The following is a 19476-nucleotide window of genomic DNA, read 5'->3' on the forward strand; positions in this document are numbered from 1 at the left end:
CATAGTCCAAGATTTCTTGCACCTGTTTATCTAATATGTGGCAAGTTTCATGCCCCTCAAAGGGTCTACTATGCCCGTAATTTCATCCCATTTTACCAACAAATTAAAGGGGGAGGGGAGATACAGGTGTTTGCAGCAATTTGTTGTGAAGCTTTATAAACACCTTCAACAAGAAACTGACGTGTGATATTATCAAATGCTTTTTCTGCATCTGGAAACGTAACTACTCGTTCAAGATTTGTTTTTCATGCATAAATGAAGTTGTTGGCATTCGTCTGTCTCAGGAGACAATGGAGGAGTGCAACTTTGTGGGTGAAGTCAAACCACTGGAGGGTTACAGCACCTGCTGTGGCTGTTGAGACCAATAAGGAACAGATGCTGTATATAAAGGTGACCAGTTGAGCTGCTGCAGATGCACAGCTAGATTTATTATTTTTCTAATATTATCCTTCATTATGCAAAATCCATCTTGATCTATATGATTTTTAAATATGACCCGTTTTAGATTTTTTTAAAAAAAAATGCTATTGTTATAGACTTGTTACAGAATTCAATTTACCCATTTGTAATATCTCATTCTTCACTTTAGAAAGTTATTGTGCTAACATACTCCTAAAGGTCAAAACACTGAGATTCCATCTGCTCCCAAAGCTTTATTGATCTTTGCCCTTTTTACTGTATCTATCACTGGATTGATGCTTCTAATGTAGAAGTAGCTCAGTTGTGGTTTTCCAAGTGTTGCACTACAACTCTCAGCAGCCCCAGCCAGCATGATGTGAGCTATAGTTTGGAATATATAGTTTTTTCTAAGTACTGTGTGATTCAGATCTCCCAATAATCATATTCTTCCTACTTCACATATACTGAGAGGTATTGGCACCACCCATTTTGCTTTGTTGCTGTCACCGGATCATATTGAACCGTCTGATGAATTTCAGTGGCAAGTCTCCTTTCATCAGGCCACTGTCCTCATACAAAGTAAATATATCCTTGTCTTTGGCATCTCCCACCAGCTGGAAGGTGAAGTTCTGGAGCAGAGCACCGAAGAACAGGAACAGCTCCATCCGAGCCAGGGCTTCCCCTGGGCATGCCCGTTTTCCTGGGTGAAAAGAAGGGGGCAGTGCTCATCAGTCACCAAATACCTATATAGTGCCCAAGAAACTCAGCCAACACATTTTGAAATAATGGAACTGCATAAGAAAGACAGCAGTGAGACCATTTCTCAAGTGGTCCTGCAATTCTCTGTTTCCACTGTGATATGAAGGTGAAGTGTTTCGGGCAATATCTTTTTGGAGATATTGGTCTCATGTCATTTTCTCGATTCTTTGGCTGATTGGTGGACTTCTATTCTGAGCATGTTATATAACACTAAAGTACTGCTTGGCTTATTCTCCTGCCAGAAAACACAATAATGTGGCCTCCGTCTGTGTGTATGTGTAAATCTTTGCTGAAAGCTACACATAAGCAGTTTCAGAGCAAAGAAATATAAAAGATTATGTGAGTGTGAGTTACTCTTTCCTCTCATTTCATCATGCCAACTCTCTTTCTTAACACAGAGCCCAAGTGGTTCCTGTAGGTAGTGGTCCAAAAGTTGGGAACTGAACTGTCCCTTCCTCAGGCTGATGCTTACAAATTTTCTGCTCAAGATGCAGGAAATGGAGGACAGATGCAGAGAGAAATGTCTTGTGGGTAGACAATCCCTCCCCAAACCTCTTACTTATCTCCTGGCAGCACTATCACTTCCTGGAGTCCAGCTGCCCACCCATCCACATGCCAGCTGCTGGACCCAACCCCACAATATGAGAATCTAGGTCCATAGAGTCACCTGCAGAAAAAGGCATGAAGGCAGCCCTGTTCCGGAACTGGCCCTTCTCATCCAAGAAGTGACCCGGGTTAAACTCTTCTGGAGTTTCCCACTGGAGAGGATCAAAGTGCACAGTTGAAATCTCTGCACAGACTGCCGTGCCCTTCAGGGAGAAGATACAGATTTCATTATTTGTTTCAGCTTCATAAACATAAGACATTCTGCCTCTGTTTCAGTGATCTTTGACAGTGACTTACCAATCCTACCATTCCTGGTTATGGGACATTTATCTGATTCTAATAAGTTCGTGACTCCATGCACATATTATATGCCTTCTGTTCATAATTTTGATACAGTATAGTGTTATAAAAATACTGTCAGTATATTATTAGCCGACATGCTGCTTGTTGTTTTTCAGAGTCATATACATAATAAGCAGCCATCTTATGGGAGAGGCTGATTCCTAAGGTTGGTTGTCATATATAGAAACAAGTCATTGCACAGCATTCTGAAAAATCACCATGAATGTGGGGGTGAGGTTGTAATCAGCATATCTTGTCTCTGCACTGGCTGGGACTGTGGCAGACCAAAGTCATTGATGGGATGATAAATCCCTCCCTCCCCCTCTCCACAGTAACCTGACCATTTCACATGTGACACAAACCTGGGGGATAAGATAGCCCCGAAATTTTGTAGGACGTGTTGTTGCACGCGGGATGCTCTCAAGGCTCCCTTTTTGATATCGTTGAACCTCATGGAGAACAGCATTGGTGTAGGGCATCCTCACCCTATCTTCCATGCCAGGGATACGGTTGGCACCTACCACATCATCAATCTCCTGTTGAACTTTTTCTGTAAGAAAACAAATTCAGCTCTACTTCCAGAATTCTGAAACTCCTTCTCCTCTGACATAGTGATAGCCTTCAACATTCTCCAACCGGAAGGAAAAGTAACACTTACTGACATGAATTTGCATCCTGGCAGGAGCCCATTTTTAAAGATGGCATGCAAAGATGAAAGGAATTCGGCTTTTGTCCCCTTTGCTAAATGGGATCACCTTAGGTTACTAAAGAATGTGGGCTTTTTATCTTAGAGATGTTCATGAAATCATGCAAAACATGTTGAATAAATGGTGTGGAAACTTTATGCAATCTCCTCACACAATACCTTTTATTCATTCATTAAACTTTTACCCCACTCTCCCCCCCCCCAAAAAAAAAGGAGTCCTGGGGTAGTAAATCAGGGTCAACAAAGGCAAGGGCTCAGGCATTAGGCTCAGGACAGAAAAGATAAAGTTCTTCTTTACATGATGCATATTTAAAAGTCATAATTTGCTGCCACAAGACAAATTCATGGAGCCATTAGAATCAGAGTGAAAACCTCTGTTGGGGAGCCTAACGTCTGAATACCAGGGACTAGGAGGACGGTTGCTTTGAGGGATGGAGGAGGAAACCATTTAAAACTGATTCATACACGGAGTTAGGCTCGGATAGGATCGCCTCTGGTATCCAGTGGCTACATCTGTCTAAGGGGCTGGCGCTAATGTAACCCACTGCTTTAGATCATTTTAGCAAGAGCTGAGGCAGGGAGCAGCCAGCATTATGAGCAAATAGCCTGTTCTCCTTTGTGTAAGGCTGTGAACCCTAAGAATAGCTCAGTAGTGAAGTTTCCTTAAAGTTTTAGGTGCAGTTATTCATTACATCGTAAGGTCCTTCTTTGTTGAAGTATGTGTTTTATAAAGGGATGTAAGTTTTAGTTCCTGAGTGCCAAATTCGCTGGAGCGAAGTGCTGTGGAGTTGAGGTGAATGAGAATATGCCCTTTTCCCTCCGGGAAAGATAAACATCAGTGTCCAGGAAGACAGAACATGAAGGACAGAACGCTGGGAGGACAGTACTCTATTGTCATATTAATTTATGAGAATTTTATCAATTTTTCATAAATTATATCATTGATGTAGAATCCGTATTTATGTGCTGGTTACTTTTGGAAAATTGGAGATTACAGTCTCTGCTAACCCAGAAGTAGTTCCTCAGGTTAAGAACTTTACCTCAGGATGAGAACAGAAATCACACGGAGGCAGCAGGAGCCCCCATTAGCTAAAGTGATACCTTAGGTTAAGAAAGTTTCAAGCTAAGAACGGACCTCCAGAATGAATTAAGTTCTTAACCTGAGGTACCACTGTGTGGGAATAGATCGGCTGACCTAGGAGAAGACATTTTGTGAGCAAGTTGTACTGACTGTGCAGTTTTAATGTTTGTTTGTTTTTTCTTTCTCTTTACAATTACTCTTTCCACCTTGGAAAGGCAGAGCCTTTCAGTCTTTTGGGCAATTTATGTACCTTGCATGTGTGGCAATCTAGCCATCACCAGCAGGGCACAGCTCAAAACTTCGCTTGTGGACAATGACCCAGCAATAAAGAGTTCCTGCACAATCACAATAAGCTCCTCTTTGGTGTAGATGGCCTCTGGATTGGTTTGGTCCTGTAAAAAGGAAAAGGAAAAAGAGAAGAATTTAAAATATCCATTTGAAAGAGTAATGGAGGAAGTGAGACATCTCAATAAATGTAGTAAATGGATGGAGCACAATACTTGCATGGTTTATTGCAGTGTAAGTACAGTGTTGTTGTTTTTTAATTGAATATGCCGTATTTTTGGCCCTATAGGACGCACTTTTCCCCCTCCAAAGATGAAGGGGAAATGTGTGTGCGTCTTATGCGGCGAATGCAGGCTTTCACTGAAGCCTGGAGAGCGAGAGGGGTCGGTGCGCACCGACCCCTCTCGCTCTCCAGGCTTCAGGAAGCTATCCGCAAGCCTCACGCGCCCGGTGGGAGGTCCCACCGGGCACGCAAGGCTTGCGGGCAGCAGCCTGCAGCCCGAAGCACGGGGCGTGCTGTGGAGCACGCCCCATGCTTTGGGCAGGTGTCCGCAAGCCTTGCACGCCTGGCGGGAGGTCCCACTGGCGCGCAAGGCTTGCAGGCACCAGCCTCTTTTGGGGGCTGGGGTCGGGGGAAGCTCGGGCTTCCCCTGTGCCAGCCCCGCGCCTAGGGAGGAAATAAATTTTTTTCTTTATTCCCCCCCCCAAAAAAAATCTAGGTGCGTCCTATGGGGCGGTGCGTCTTATGGGGCGAAAAATACGGCAGTTTTATTCAGGGACATTTCTCTAGAAAAAGGGGTGCTGTTTCATGGAGTTGCATCCTCCAATTACATACAAATGAATATACCCCCCCCCAAAAAACTACTATACTCTATCAAATAACTCATTAATTATTTGATATGGTGTTTATTTGGGGGGGGTATATTCATTTGTAAGTAAGATCAGATTTTCAAATGATGCTAAAGGTCTTGTGGCATTTAATGGTCAATCCAATCGACTCAATCTACTTGCTGATCCAGAGGTGTTGCTGAAGGAGGGCATCGGGGAAACTGAAGCATTAGGCAAGCTGACCTGATTGGCAAATAATAAAAGTAAATCATAATTGTTGTGTCTGAATGCACCACCTGACATTAAGAATGTCAAACTCTGGAGGGTCTGAGACATCTCAGTCTTTTCCATGCAGTAACTCAGAAGGAACACAAAACCTGAATGGCTTATTGCAGCATATCTATAATGCTGAAAATAAAAACATAACTGAAAACCAAATAATAGAACCATAAAGAAAACAATCCCATGTATAGATATAATGATGGGCATTATTTTTTCATCTGCTCTCCTGTGCTTGGTTTGATGTCTAAATAAACTTGAGGGAAGATGCCCCCACCTGAGATTAGCCTGGAGATCATCACAATGGCCAACCACCACAGCCAGAATGCAGGATCAGAATGGGGGAGGGCAGCAGCCATATGAGACACTTTCAAATGTAGGCACAAACAAGAGACATCTCAGAAGCGTGGAGAAGGGTAATTATATAACCTCCTACCTTCTCTGACTTCATAAGGAAGCAGTCAATATAGTCACGGGGGTCCTGATAATCCAGGGTCTCTTTGTGGGATTCCACCCTCTCATTGATGAAAGCATACATTTTTTCAAAACTTCCTAAAATCTTTTTGTGCTGTCCAGGCAGGTAAGGCATTATTTTCGAGAACACATTATAAACCTGGAACAGAAACAATACATAACAACTATATATAGAATTTATCATTTTAGAACTGCCTGCTGAGTCTATGGATTTAGGGATGTTGGAGAAATCAACTGCAAAATGTTTGCAATCCATGGCTCCTTCAACAGGAATGACAGGATTTAAATTTAATAAACAAACAAACAATTGTAAATAAATCCTCTCTCCTCCTCCTCTTCCTCCTCCACTTCTTCTCGGTCTCCTTTATTTACAGTCTACTATAGTTACATATTCATTATCACTAGATCCTGCCCATATCCACTGAGGCAGAAATCCTAACTATGCCTGCCCAGAAATGAGGCTTACTGAATTAAACTAGGCTTACTCTGAGCTATGTGGGGTTAGGATCGCAGCCCTAATAGACTTCCTACTGTGAATTGTAAAATAAAACATTGTTTTTTAAAAAGCAAATGCATTGTTTATTTTTTGTCCTGCTTATTCTCTGAAACAAAATAATATAGAAATAGGTTCTAGATCTTTCTACAGCAAAGACTCATTTAAAATAATGTTAGGTTAATTGTACCTTGTATGCAAGTCTGGCCCATCCATGAAGTGGAGTGAAGCAGGTACCTCAGGTGGTACTTGAAGGGTACCCTCCTTATATGTCCTGCCCACCCCACTCCTTTTTCTGCTGGCTAAGAATTCACCTTGTTTTGTCTCAAGTCATGAAATGGGATGCACCACCCCTGCTTGAATGTTTTTGTGCTTAGTTGATACATGTACCATACATATTAACTCTGAGTAGACTAGAAACCAGAACACTACGGAGACAAGTTCAGTGGCAGAGCACCAGGTTTGCACGCAGTAGGGCCCAGGCTCAATCACTGGCATACAAGGAACTCAAGAGTAGCTTGTAGGAGCCATGCAGTCTGAGCTTGTAGCAACCAACCCATACGTCCTCACATGCTGAGCTTCTCAGACAGACCAGAGAGAAACAAAGGGTTAATTGCCCAGTCTCTCCCACACTTCTACTTATCTTATGCCTAGAAAGCACAGCTCCAAGCAGATTTGCACTTGGCCCATTCTTTCTAGGCACAGGTCTGACTGGTTCTGCCTTTGCCCTGCTGATTCCCCCCAGGAAACCCACTCTTTAGTGCTTAATCAGAACAAAGACTCTCCTCCCTAGAAGAGAGGGGAGTGGTTGTGGGCAGGAGCCCGAGCTCCACCTCCCCCACTCACCTGGCTGGCGCCCACCCCCATCGGCAGGCACCCAACCAGATGCCTCCGAGGGGGCGTTTTCAGCAGCCTAAATGCTGCGGCGCCAGCCCCTCCTCGGCCTCATTCTCCTTCGGCCCATCACGAGTCACGCACCCTCCACTCCCTTTGAGCTCAGGGCCTTAAATTTTTCCTATGGACCTTAGGTTGGTCACCCTGGTTGTCCGGGGGGCCTGGTAGGAATTTTTCCATTTGGCATTAGGCTTTTTTGTTTTTTCGCCTACCTCGTAGCAATCGTCACAACTTTCGTGGTATTGGTGGGTAGGTTAGGCATTGGAAAAATGTGTTGTGGTGTCGAAGAGCTAGGTGTGGCCATCGCCTATGCCTTCAGCATTTGGGGTATTCCGTTATAGGAATCTGGCGGTCGTGTATTCTGTCTGATGCCTGTTTGGCGGGAGGCCATGGCACGACCCTCAGTGACATCAGGGGAGAGCCTATAGTTGGATGAGCACCAACAGGCTCCACCTACTGGTGAATAAACCCCCTTTGATTTAGACATCCAATGCCTAAGCCAATACCTTTTCATTGCTGTAATCAATAAAGTTGTGGCCTTTTCTTGCCCATTAACCTTATATTTCGTGTCCTTGTGTATTCATTTCACATTGCGGGGGTCGGGTCCTCGAACCACAAACAGCAGTCTGCAGAAAACCTGATTGCTGTTTGTTCCAATTCAGTACCAAACAATGGGTTTTCCTGGGGGAAAGTGGTGGGGCAATCTGAGGTGTGGATAACCTCATAGTTGTGAGGGAAGCTTTTTAGTGATATCAATTGAAAGGCAATCCATGATAAGAATCAGTGCCATTTTTCTAGAAAGAGAGGCACCAGAACTCACCATGAACACCTTCCTTGTTCTCTTAGAATGCCAATAGCACGCACTTGAGAGGTGCCAGAACTGAGTTTCACTGAGTTCCAGCTGAAGAAAAGCCCAGGTAAAAATATTTTCCTTATACTCCCTGGGAAAGGGGAGTGTCCAAGTTTCAAACTCATTTCCCCTGCCCCAAGCAGATATTCAGCTCAGCTCTGACTGTCTTTACACCCATATAAAAAACCTTCCAGTAGCACTTCTGTTTCAGTGTATCTGAAGAAGTGTGCATCCACACGAAAGCTCATACCAATAACAAACTTAATTGGTCTCTAAGGTGCTACTGGAAGGAATTTTTAAATTTTGTTCTGACTATGGCATACCAACACAGCTACCTACCTATAACTAGAACCCTTTAGATAAGCAATCTTTTGATAATGAATAACTGGGAAAATTCACCACTAACCCGGGGAAGTCCTCCACCAACATGCCTACAGAAGAATTTCTCTAGGTCTGTATTTTGAGTGGTTAATTTGCTGATGCTTTGCAATTAAAGCCAAGATGTATGTGATATTGTGTCATGTGGAATTTAATGGAGACAAGGATCAGAGAAAGTGGAAAAGGTAAAGGGGAATATACCCCAGGGTGCACCTGGCTTATACCAGGCCTATGTCCATTAAGATGAACCAAGGTTCTGGGTCCATGGGATATACTTGTAAGAAGGAACAACATACCTGTCCCATATAACTCACAAGGTAACCCACAAAAGCCTCCATGATATGCAGCTTCTCCAGGAAGACCTGATCTTTGTACTCAAAGCGACTCCCAAAGACAACAGAACAGAGCACATTAGAAACAGCAGTTCTCAAGTGTTTTCTTATATCAAAGGCCTGCCCTGCAAGAGCAAAAGGACACAGTCAAAAGAGTTTGGCAAGGTGGATATTCTCTCCCTCTGCCTGCACGACAGAATAACGTAACGTAAACCAGAATTCCTTGCACAATTGAACCTGACACATGGTGCATTTTGTATTTCCCTTATACAGTGGTACCCTGCAAGACGAACTCCTCGGAAGACGAAAAACTCGCTAGACGAAGGAGTTTTTCATTTTCTTAGCCGCTTCGCAAGACGCATTTCCCTATGGCTTGCTTCGCAAAACGAAGCTTGCCCCGCAAGCTCCGGGGATAGCGGGGAAGCGCAGCGCGTCTTCCCCGCTGTCCCCGGACCCCTTTTGAACCAAGGGGCGGCAACGGGGAGAAGCAATCTTCTCCCCTCCGCCCCTTGCTTCAAAAGAGGGGACAGAGGGGAAGGCGCGTGCGCCTTCCCCTCTGTCCCCGGAGATTGCGGGGCAGGCAACGGGGAGAAGCAATCTTCTCCCCACTGCCCCTTGCTTTAAACAGGTCCGGGGACAGAGGGGAAGGCACACGGCGCTTCCCTTCTGTCCCCGGACGGTCTTCATAGGAACGCATTGATTGATTTTCAATGCATTCCTATGGGAAACCGTGCTTCGCAAGACGAAAAACTCGCAAGAAGTAAAAACTTGCGGAACGAATTAATTTCGTCTTGCGAGGCACCACTGCATTAAAAGATGATTAAGTTCCTTTTACATGGAAATGATAGTATCAGCAGCCCCTGTATTCCCTTTATTTAGCAAGATGTAAATGCAGCTTAACTGTTGAGGATAACATTATGGACTCCCCAAAGGAGGAAGATGTGCTACCCCATATCTGTGGTCAAGAATTCCCTGCACAAACAGAGCTTGGTGCATTCAAGGTGTACCTTACAACTCAGCCAAGTTCTTTAATAGGAATAAATTCATGAACACCTGTGACATAACTAACAGAAATCCCACTTTCTGGGACTGTTCCTGCCCTGAAGGACATCAAAAATGTGTTTGCAATAAGGATAACTTGGGAATACCTTTTGTGGTTGCCATTGCCTCCACCAGACAGAGAACTTCTTCCTGCACCCTCGCGGACATCGCTTTCTTCCCCATTCCAAAATCCCGCAGGGTGCTGAGTGTGAACCGGCGAAGCTCTTTCCATCTTTTCACAGATCTGCTGGACAGTCCTGAAAGCAAACAGGTGAAGACCCTTCCATTAGAAAGAGGTTTTCTCAGCAGGAAGTTTCTACATTGTGGCACTTTGTCCATTCAGACTATATTCCCATTTGTAGTTGTATCAAGCCATGGGTGGTTTGTATGTAACTTTGTATCACATAATAACAGTGCTGAACTATAGCGTGAACATGTTGTGTCGTTTCTCCATATTGTTAAATGGTGCTGGAGGAGAGAGGACAGGCAAACTCTTCTATGGGTCATGTCATATCACGGCTTTCATTAAAATATCTGTTATGGGCAAAATGTTGGATTTGGTAAAAGAATAAAATTTCCTAGATGCCTAGATCCAGGTTTGGGGCAAGTACTCTTTGGTAAGAGAGCCCCCAGCAGAGATTTAACATCACAAAACATGCAGCAAAGTAAAGCATGGGAATAGGCTTTTGGACCTTGAAAACATGCCCTTCTAACTTCTTTCCAAATTTTCCCAGCTATATGCTTATAAGTGGTAAGGGAAGGGGAAGAACAAAGAGTTTGGTAGCCCTTCCTTCCAAGCTGAGCTAGCTAAGCTTGGCATGACAGCTGACTTTATGATCTTAACACCTTCATGTGTTTAGAATTAAGCATGTTGGTTATTTGAGACTGACTATATCCCTCACAGGACGCGGGTGGCACTGTGGGTTAAACCACAGATCCTAGGGCTTGCCGATCGGAAGGTCGGTGGTTCAAATCCCCGTGATGGGGTGAGCTCCCATTGCTCGGGCCCTGCTCCTGCCAACCTAGCAGTTCGAAAGCACGCCAAAGTGCAAGTAGATAAATAGGTACCGCTCCGGCGGGAAGGTAAACTGCATTTCCGTGCACTGCTCTGGTTCGCCAGAAGCGGCTTTTTTAAAAATGAATATTTATTAGCATTTTCAAAAAAGAACAACACATATAACAACAAAGACAAAAATAAACAAAAAAATACAAAAATCCAAAACTTAAAAATAAAAACAATTAAAAACACCTGAAAGTTCAAATTCTTATTTTCTTTTAACTTGTTTCTCAGACCTCCTCACACCTCCCCTTCATGTATTCCAATTTAAATTATTGGCTCAGCAAATCCTTAATTTACTTCTCCATTTTAACTTAATTTATTCTAACATATTATTATTTTATTTTTCTTCTTTCTTCCATTTCTCCAATTTATATTTACAAACCTTATTTTCATTTAATTTAGCCATTAAAAAAATATCAATTTTAACTTAACCAAATTTACACATCAATATTTATACCTCATTATTTTTTCTTAAACATTTTAAACATTTTTCCTAAAGTCGACCAAAATTTCCCTTCCACATCTTTCCCAATTTCCATACCGATAGCAAAGCAAAGTAAAAATAAAGCAAACTATATTTATATACCCTTTGGATTCCCAAACTCCACCCAGAAGCGGCTTGTCATGCTGGCCACATGACCCGGAAGCTGTACGCCGGCTCCCTCAGCCAATAAAGCGAGATGAGTGTCGCAACCCCAGAGTCGGCCACGACTGGACCTAATGGTCAGGGGTCCCTTTACCTTTACCTTTACATCTCTCATAGTAAAGGAAGAATTCAGTTCAGGGCTCTTATTTTGGGTGGGAAACTCCTGTTTGCGGTAACATCTAGCTCCACCTGAGGTTGAAAAAGGGAGGGCTCGATGTCTGCTTATTCCTCCTTGGAGACCCCTGAAAATGAAGACTGCTTCTCCCATTAAAATGGAAGCAATAAAAAAAATAAGCACAGGACTCCTACCTACCTTTAAAATGGCTCACTGTATCACTGAAAGGCAAGGCAGGACGCCCACCAAATTCTTCAGCATGATCCAACAGAGCATCTTTCACCACTTCGTATCCACAGAGTACCACCATGGGCTTGGGACCCAGCCAGACAGTAAAGATAGGACCCCATTTATCATAGAGCTGATGGTAGAATTTTAAAAAAGCATGGATTATTAGGCAACACCTGTTCCGGATATATCAGTGGTGGCTGTCCCATTATGGCAACCAGGGTTTAGCCCTACCAAGTGAAAACCCAGCAATTTATTTTTAAATCCCCCCAATCTCAAAGCTATAGTCTTTTTTGTTCCACACACTCTCCCATTTCCATGAGTACTGGATACTTTTCTGTCAATCAGCTCTCTGCACCACTCAACTAACCACAATCCAAAAGTGTTGCTCTAGCTAGGAGGTCCCACACTTTTCTTTCTCGAAGCAGAAAAGCCTATTTTTATTTGACCTAGCTATGCAATTTCCCCCCTTTCATCTACTGACATTATTTCAATTCAACCAAGATAACTGAAGGCAAATGGCCTGATAATTTGATAGTCCCAGGGGCTAAGTGTTCTTTATTACTGCATTTGCAATAGTTCAAGATAAAGCCTATTTGAGAAAGAAACTGCTTTTGCAATTTTTATGGATGTTTATTGTTTGACTTGGTGATATTATCTTGTGTTGATTGCCGTAGTCATTGTATCACCACCCTGTTCCTTGTTTTATCAACAAGAAGTAGGGCAGCAATATGAGATTCTGCACATTTTAAATTGGAATGGAGCTGTGTGAAGAGAGCCTATTGGAAAGCGAAAGGGTGTGGTGGTCAGACATATTTGAGTAACTGAAGAAAAGGGTTTAGAAACAATGTGGGGCTGTTAAAGGGAAGGAGGAGAAAAAAAGAGAGGAGTTGATGAATCAGCCAAAGAAATTGCTATGTGAATTACTAAGTGCTGAAGACATTTATTTAAGCACAGATCAAGGGAAGAATCAGCAGACAAGTGCTGATTAATAAGGATTTGTATATAAAGCTGGATGGATTAATTGCAAAATGAAATATGAGTGAATGAAATGATCTGGTAAGAAAAAAGTAAATGAATTTAAAGCGACCCTAGGGAAAATTAAGTAACTTATAGAAAAGAAATATCAACTGAATTCTTTTGGAGAAATGGGTCAGGGGAAAGGCACCTACACCAGCCACTTCTTAACTCACAAAGAGAATGTTCTGTTCACAGCAGAAGGGTGGCTGGGTGACTATCCAGTCCTGGGACCCAAGGAAATATCTTCATGTTTAAAGTTTAATATAGGGGGCACTGATCCAACAGGAACTGAGCAGGAAGAGCAAACAGTCTGTCAATCATTATGGATGTTTATGGGGATATACACTGAAACTTTTTCAAGGGCATCATAGGAGGCTATTGACACTGGTCATGTGTCTCAGTCAAGGCAAATGCACAGCCTTGATCAGGAGGGCTAAACCAGTCAAGAGAATAAGACAGTGTGAACTCTGCTACTGCAGAAACATTTATATTTATATAAACGTTTACATTTATATACCACCCCTATCTTCCAAGGAGCTCAAAGTGATGTACATGGTTCTTCTCCTTCCCATTTCATTCTCACAACAACCCTTTGAGGTAGTTTAGGCTAAGAGATGGTGACTGGGCCATGGTCACACAGTAAATTTCATGGCCGAGTGGGAATTCAAACCCTGGTTTTCCAGGTTATAGTCCAATCATTACACACACACACACACACACACACACACACAGTGTGGACTGTGCTAGTGCTGAAACGTTTAAAATGAACTGACAATGTAGGAATACCCTGAATTTCCACTCAGGGTGAATGAGAGAATGAGCAGCCAGTTGAAATGCATTATTTAGAGCTTGGCTGAAACTTTGGGGCCAGCTTTTTTTAACCATTCTGGCGGGGCAGGGATAGAAATTCAGATGATCCCAAATATTAGGGGCAGGATAACTTTGGTGAAATTTCTGTGTGAGAGCATTCATAGTGTTCACCATATTTAACGTTTCTGAGGTGTCTGAGGGATTTTTCATATCTGAACCCCTTTAGAAAAAGTATTTCTTCAGGAAATGGAAGTCTTGCACAGAGGAGAAGAATGAATAGAAAGACAAACTCCCCCCCCCCCAAAAAAAAACCAAGGCAGACAACAAGTAATGCAAAATTAGAATTTGAAGAGCATACCTCTGAAAACATTAAGAATAAGACCTATTTAAATATCTAAAAGTGGGAAATTAGCTAGGGAAGAAGTTCAAATATCTATTTATTTATTCCATTAATATACCAGCATTATCTTCCAAGGAACTCAAAGTGATGTACATGGTTCTTCTGCTCCCCATTTCATTCTCACAACAACCCTGTGAGGTAGGATAGGCTAAGAGATGGTGACTGGCCCATGGTCACCCAGTGAGCTTCATGGCTGAGTGGAAATTCAAACCCTGGTTTCCCAGGTCATAGTCCAACACTCTAACTATTATGCCACACCCAAAGGGTTTAAAACATGTGCTAAGACAGGAGAAATGAACTCCAGAGAACCTGAATGAATTCTTTGCAGATGTATACATTGTTAAGGTGTAGGGCAGATACATATACCTGAGCTTACTTTTTTCTAGGAGCAGGTTTGGCCCTATCATGAGGCAGAGAGAGGCAGCGGTCTCAGGCAGCAAATATTATGGAGCAGTGAGTGGAGAGAGCGGAGAGTGTACATGCACTAACAGAGGTCACTGCCCTGAAGGTGCTATGGAGAATGTTAAGATAAGAGTCAATGGCATGCTGGACTTTTGTACATCGAACAGGACGGGGAGGAGGCAACTTTTGCCTTTTGTTTCAGGCAGCAAAACACCTTACGAAGGAAGTCTACAGAATGGAAGCAAATAGGGGTGGCATTGAAACGGGCAGGTTATTGTAGAACTGGAAAGTTGCCAACAAGGACAATTAAAATCATCAAGAGGCTGTGCCTCTAGGAAGAAAAATTAAAACATTTGGAGCTTTTTGTGTTTAGGGAACAATGTACTAAGAGGAAACATAACAGAGGTGAATCCAATTTATCATGGTGTGGGGTAAGAAGACTAGTTTGCTTTCCTGGCCCAGTGAAGCGGAATGGTGGGACAATCAGGATAAGCACAAAGAGCTCCTTCTCAGAGGCAGTACTACCGCAAGATGTCTGGATGGTCATCAACTTGGACAGATTTTAAAGTGGATTAGACAAATAAGGCTATCAATGGCTGCTAGGCAAGATGGTGATACATTACCTGCAGATGACACATAGTATGCCTTTGAACATTAATTGCTAACAGGACAGCAACATAACACCCCCCCCCCAACAGCATACAAATTGATATGGCTAATTTGACCCAACAACCCCTCACGCTCTCTCTCTCACACACAAACAAAACTCACTGTAATCAACCAAATGCAACCAACCAGTCTCTTTCGCTGCCAACAAAAAAGAAATAAATGAATACAGTAGTACCTCTGGTTACGTACTTAATTCGTTCTGGAGGTCCATTCTTAACCTGAAACTGTTCTTAACCTGAACCACCACTTTAGCTAATGGGGCCTCCCTCCGCTGCCGCGGCCAAGTAATTTCTGTTCTCATCCTGAAGCAAAGTTCTTAACCCAAGGTATTATTTCTGGGTTAGTGGAGACTGTAACCTGAAGTGTATGGAACATGAAGCGTATGTAACCCGAGGTACCACTGTAGATGCAAGAACCATCCATGTGATGCTAACACAAAACCCCACACATACACTATGCAAAAGATGCAAATATCAATACTACCCTTCGAAAGATCATTAGTCCCACCTCTCTCTCCCCACCTCTTCCTCCCTCCTCCCCCAACCTCACAGTGCCTATGATAGTAATGTCTCAACCAAGCATTACTGACCTGTAGATAGGGCTCTACTAACTGAAAACAGAGACATTATGCAGGAGCGAAACTCGGCTTTCTTTCACCTTAGTCAAAGACCCAGTTTGGCATATCCCCGTCCCCATTTATGTACACATACCTACAGGTTGGGAGCCTCAATGGTGCCCCCTGGAAGCATCACTTGGGGGGGGGCCCGGCTAGGCCCCCCCATAGCTACACCACTGCGTAATATGTCCCTTTGTTATCCATGAAAATCTATAGCAGCAATAATAATAAACACTGACTGCTAAGGCAGGGGTGGGTGCAGAGCAGAATTGCAGGAGAATGTACATCTTGGAGAATGGATAGGTCTTTCATCTAGTCCCTCAGGATTCTTTGTATGTTCTTAAAGATGGTGCTCTCTGCAGCCTCTCAGCAAGGCAGCACTTCCAAGAAGAGACAAAGAGAATGGGAAACGTTCCTTTTATTACTTCCCGTCTGTTCACTTATGATGCAGGAATATTTGGGCTTCTCAAAGCAGCAGACAGAAGCAGGCATACCCAGACTAAAGAAGGGAAAAATTAACTTTGTGCCTTCCTGTCTCTCTGTCCTTTTATTCTAAATCTGCTTCACGGCACGAATGAAAAGTGAAAGTGGTCTCCAAGAGGTGGACTTACCTTTGCATAGTTTCTGCTCAGAGGCAGGACGTCTTTCTGCAGAAGATTGCCCAGAAGAAACCAAGGAGTGGGCCCTGGAGGTAGTTGGGCTTTCTTCTTGTACATTTTGATGGAGAACAAGAGCAAGGTGAAGAGGAGGCTGAGAAGCAACAGAGCTTCCACCCCCATTTTTCTCTGTGTCCTTTTGGTCAGAATTCTAAGAAAATACTTAAGAAAGACGAGGTGGAAGAAAGCTGCCTGCTGGAGACCCAACCCAACTCGGACTCTGGATTATCTCTGTTGCTCTTCTGGTGTTCGTTTTTTAAATGTGGCCTTTAATAATTAACAGGGAGAGTTATTCATTAATATATATTGAACTTAACCTTGACTCATAATTAAAAGAGGAATGCCCTCTGGGGCACATGAGAGATAAGAGTACATGGAGGCTGCTGGCAAATATATGCTGAGAAGCCAGTCAGTAAAAAGGTGTGTTTACCTGCTGCAGGCAGTGGTGTAGTGTGGGTTGTCAGCACCCGGGGCAAGGCAAGTAATTTGTGCCCCCTAACCCAGTAGGGGCAGAGAGCTGCGAGTGTGAGCACGCCCCCCCATGTTGAGCCCAGTGCGGCTGGCCCCCCCTGCACCCCCCACGCTACGCCACTGGCTGCAGGGAGGATGTTTACCTTCTTTTTTGAATCTGCACATGCGCCTTTAAACACACTTTACTTATATCTATCATCTATCAATCTATCTATCTATGCCACATTAAAACTGTGAGTGAGGTATAGATGATAGATGTTTCCCAGCTGCCTTTCTTGGTGTGCTCACAGCAATGTAACTTTTTATCTGCAAGTCAGCAGGATAGAGTTGCTTGGGATGAAAATGGAAAGGTGGAGGTTGATAGCCTGAACACATATTCCACTATCACCACCATCCCACATACACGACACACACACCTGCATACGCCAGCTTCATCCTGAAAAAAGTCAGAATAATGCTCTGTTGATTAAAGGAGAATGCAATCAAATACATGCAACACCTAAAGAAATAAATTCAGAGTTTCTAATGTATTATTTTTTGTTGTATAGGAAAGAAAAGTAACCTTGATCTGTGAATGCTAAAGTTTATTTCTGCATTTGGTTCTTCTGCAGTTAGATCTAAATCCATGGCAAGCCTTTGCAGCTGAAAGAAATCAAGGATGTCCTTGATAGTATGAAGATGGAGAAAGTCAGGGGAGACATCAGGTAACAAACTTTTCTGCCGACAACGGTCAGTGGCTGGTTTCTTAATTGGATGCTTTTTCTTGCTAGGCCCCAGGCCCGAAGAGGAGGGGACATCTAGTTGGGCATACATCCCCTTGCCCCTAGCTGGGACACATGAGGTCTTCTTCTTCTTTGGTGATCAATCTTAGCAGAGTAAAATTGTCTTCCATGAACACGGTTTTAACAATGAGTCCATAAGTGACTGTGGAGTCCCCTGGGTCAAGGAGATGTAACTTTTTAGAAGGCATCTGAAAGCAGACTTGTATAGCTTTTTATATGTGTTGGAAGCCTTTCAGAGTGTAGATACTTGTCCAGCGTGGGACATGGTTGCACCACATAAAAGATTTCCCTCTTGCAAGAATGCTTAAAGCTCATGTGTACAGCGCACATATGTGTGGATTTCTTGAGACATGTGTAACAGTTAACAAATTTTGAGCTGAACTGTGCGTGTGAGGGACCGGAAGAGCTAATTTAATGGCACTTATTTATCTCCTAGAACAGGCATAGGCAAACTTGGCCCTCCCGAATTTTTGGAACTACAACTCCCATCATCCCTGACCACTGGTCCTGTTAGCTAGGGATGATAGGAGTTGTAGTCCCAAAACATCTGGAGGGCTGAGTTTGCCTATGCCTGTCCTAGAACCACCAGATTTCTCCCAGCACCCCAATCCCACCCACACATAGGCCACCAACCCCAATCGGACAACATGCGAACCTGGGCCCATCAGGTCACCTGCAGAAAAAAGGCATGAAGGCATTTATTTTTTATTTTTTGGAATTGACCCTTCTCCTCCAAGAAATGACCGGGTTAAACTTTTTTGGAGTCTGCCAATGGTGAGAATCAAAGTGCAAAGTTGTGAACAGTGGACAAACAGCAGTTCCCTTCAGGGAGAAGATGCAGATTACAGTACTCATAAATATAATAGGAAACAGCTTTCTTTCATGATGGAAGATATCACTGTCTCTTTTGTCAGAAAGTGATTTTTAAAACTGGTTCTCTAGCATAAAAACAAGTCATTGCACAGCATTCTGAAAAGTAACCATGAATGGGGTTGAAGTGGAGAATCACCATATATTGTTTCCACACTGTCTGGGACTTTGGGAGATCAAGGCCATTCGGGTGATGATAAATCTTCCCGTTTCCCTCTCTGTAGTAATCTGATTGTTCCATGTGTGAAACACACCTGAGGGATAATGTAACCCTGGAATTCTGTACAGCACATTGTGTCCTGTGGTAAGCTCTCAAGGCTCTCTTCTTCATATCGTTGAACCTCATGGACAACAGCCTTGGTATAGGGCATCTTCACCCTATCTTCCATGCCAGGGACATGGTTGGCACCTCCCACCTCATCAATTTACTGTTGAACTTTTGTTGTAATAAAAAACAACATTGAGAGCTCTATTTCCAGATTTCTGAAACCACTACACATCTGACACAGTGAAAACCTTCAACGTTCTCCAACTGGAAGGAAAAGTAAAACTCACGCAAATTCTCCTACTGACAGGAGCCCATCATTTAACACTTCAACTGTGGCTTTTTAGTTTAGGAAAATATTTAACTGGAGGGCATCCTTATGGATGTTTTAAAAACTTTGTGTGGCATGTAGAACAGAGTGGAAACTTTATGCACTCCCCTCACACAATACATTTTTATTGATTGATTGAATTTATATTCCCACTCTTCTTTGCCATGTATATGGTAGGATGCTCATATCTCTGTTATTTCCAAACCTGGTAAAGACCAAGCCAGCTGGGCAAATTATAAGATAATCCTGTAATTAATGTAGATGCCAAGGTACTAACAATAATTCTTGCCTGTAATAGTAATTCAGCCTGCAATATTAACTTTAGAACACCAAAATCAGTTGGACTCCCCCCCCCCCAAGACTGCTTTAAACAATAAAAGAGGCAATT

At 43.1% G+C, this 19476-nt stretch overlaps 1 protein-coding gene across 1 annotated transcript; it reads right to left on the bottom strand.

The window, feature by feature from the left end:
* Positions 1-638: 638 nt before the first annotated feature.
* Positions 639-16582, bottom strand: LOC309360629 (cytochrome P450 2B4-like). Its single transcript, XM_081895313.1, has 9 exons — positions 16325-16582; positions 11767-11929; positions 9855-10004; positions 8671-8831; positions 5722-5898; positions 4144-4285; positions 2469-2656; positions 1826-1967; positions 639-1099 (listed from the first exon to the last, which is right to left on the bottom strand). Exons 1-9 carry the CDS (start codon positions 16490-16492, stop codon positions 903-905), a joined length of 1488 nt encoding a protein of 495 aa, XP_081751439.1. The 5' UTR covers positions 16493-16582; the 3' UTR covers positions 639-902.
* Between the last annotated feature and the right edge of the window lie 2894 nt (positions 16583-19476).

The sequence above is a fragment of the Podarcis melisellensis genome, assembly GCF_964234715.1.
Source record: "Podarcis melisellensis genome assembly, chromosome: 2".
NCBI lineage: Eukaryota > Metazoa > Chordata > Lepidosauria > Squamata > Lacertidae > Podarcis > Podarcis melisellensis.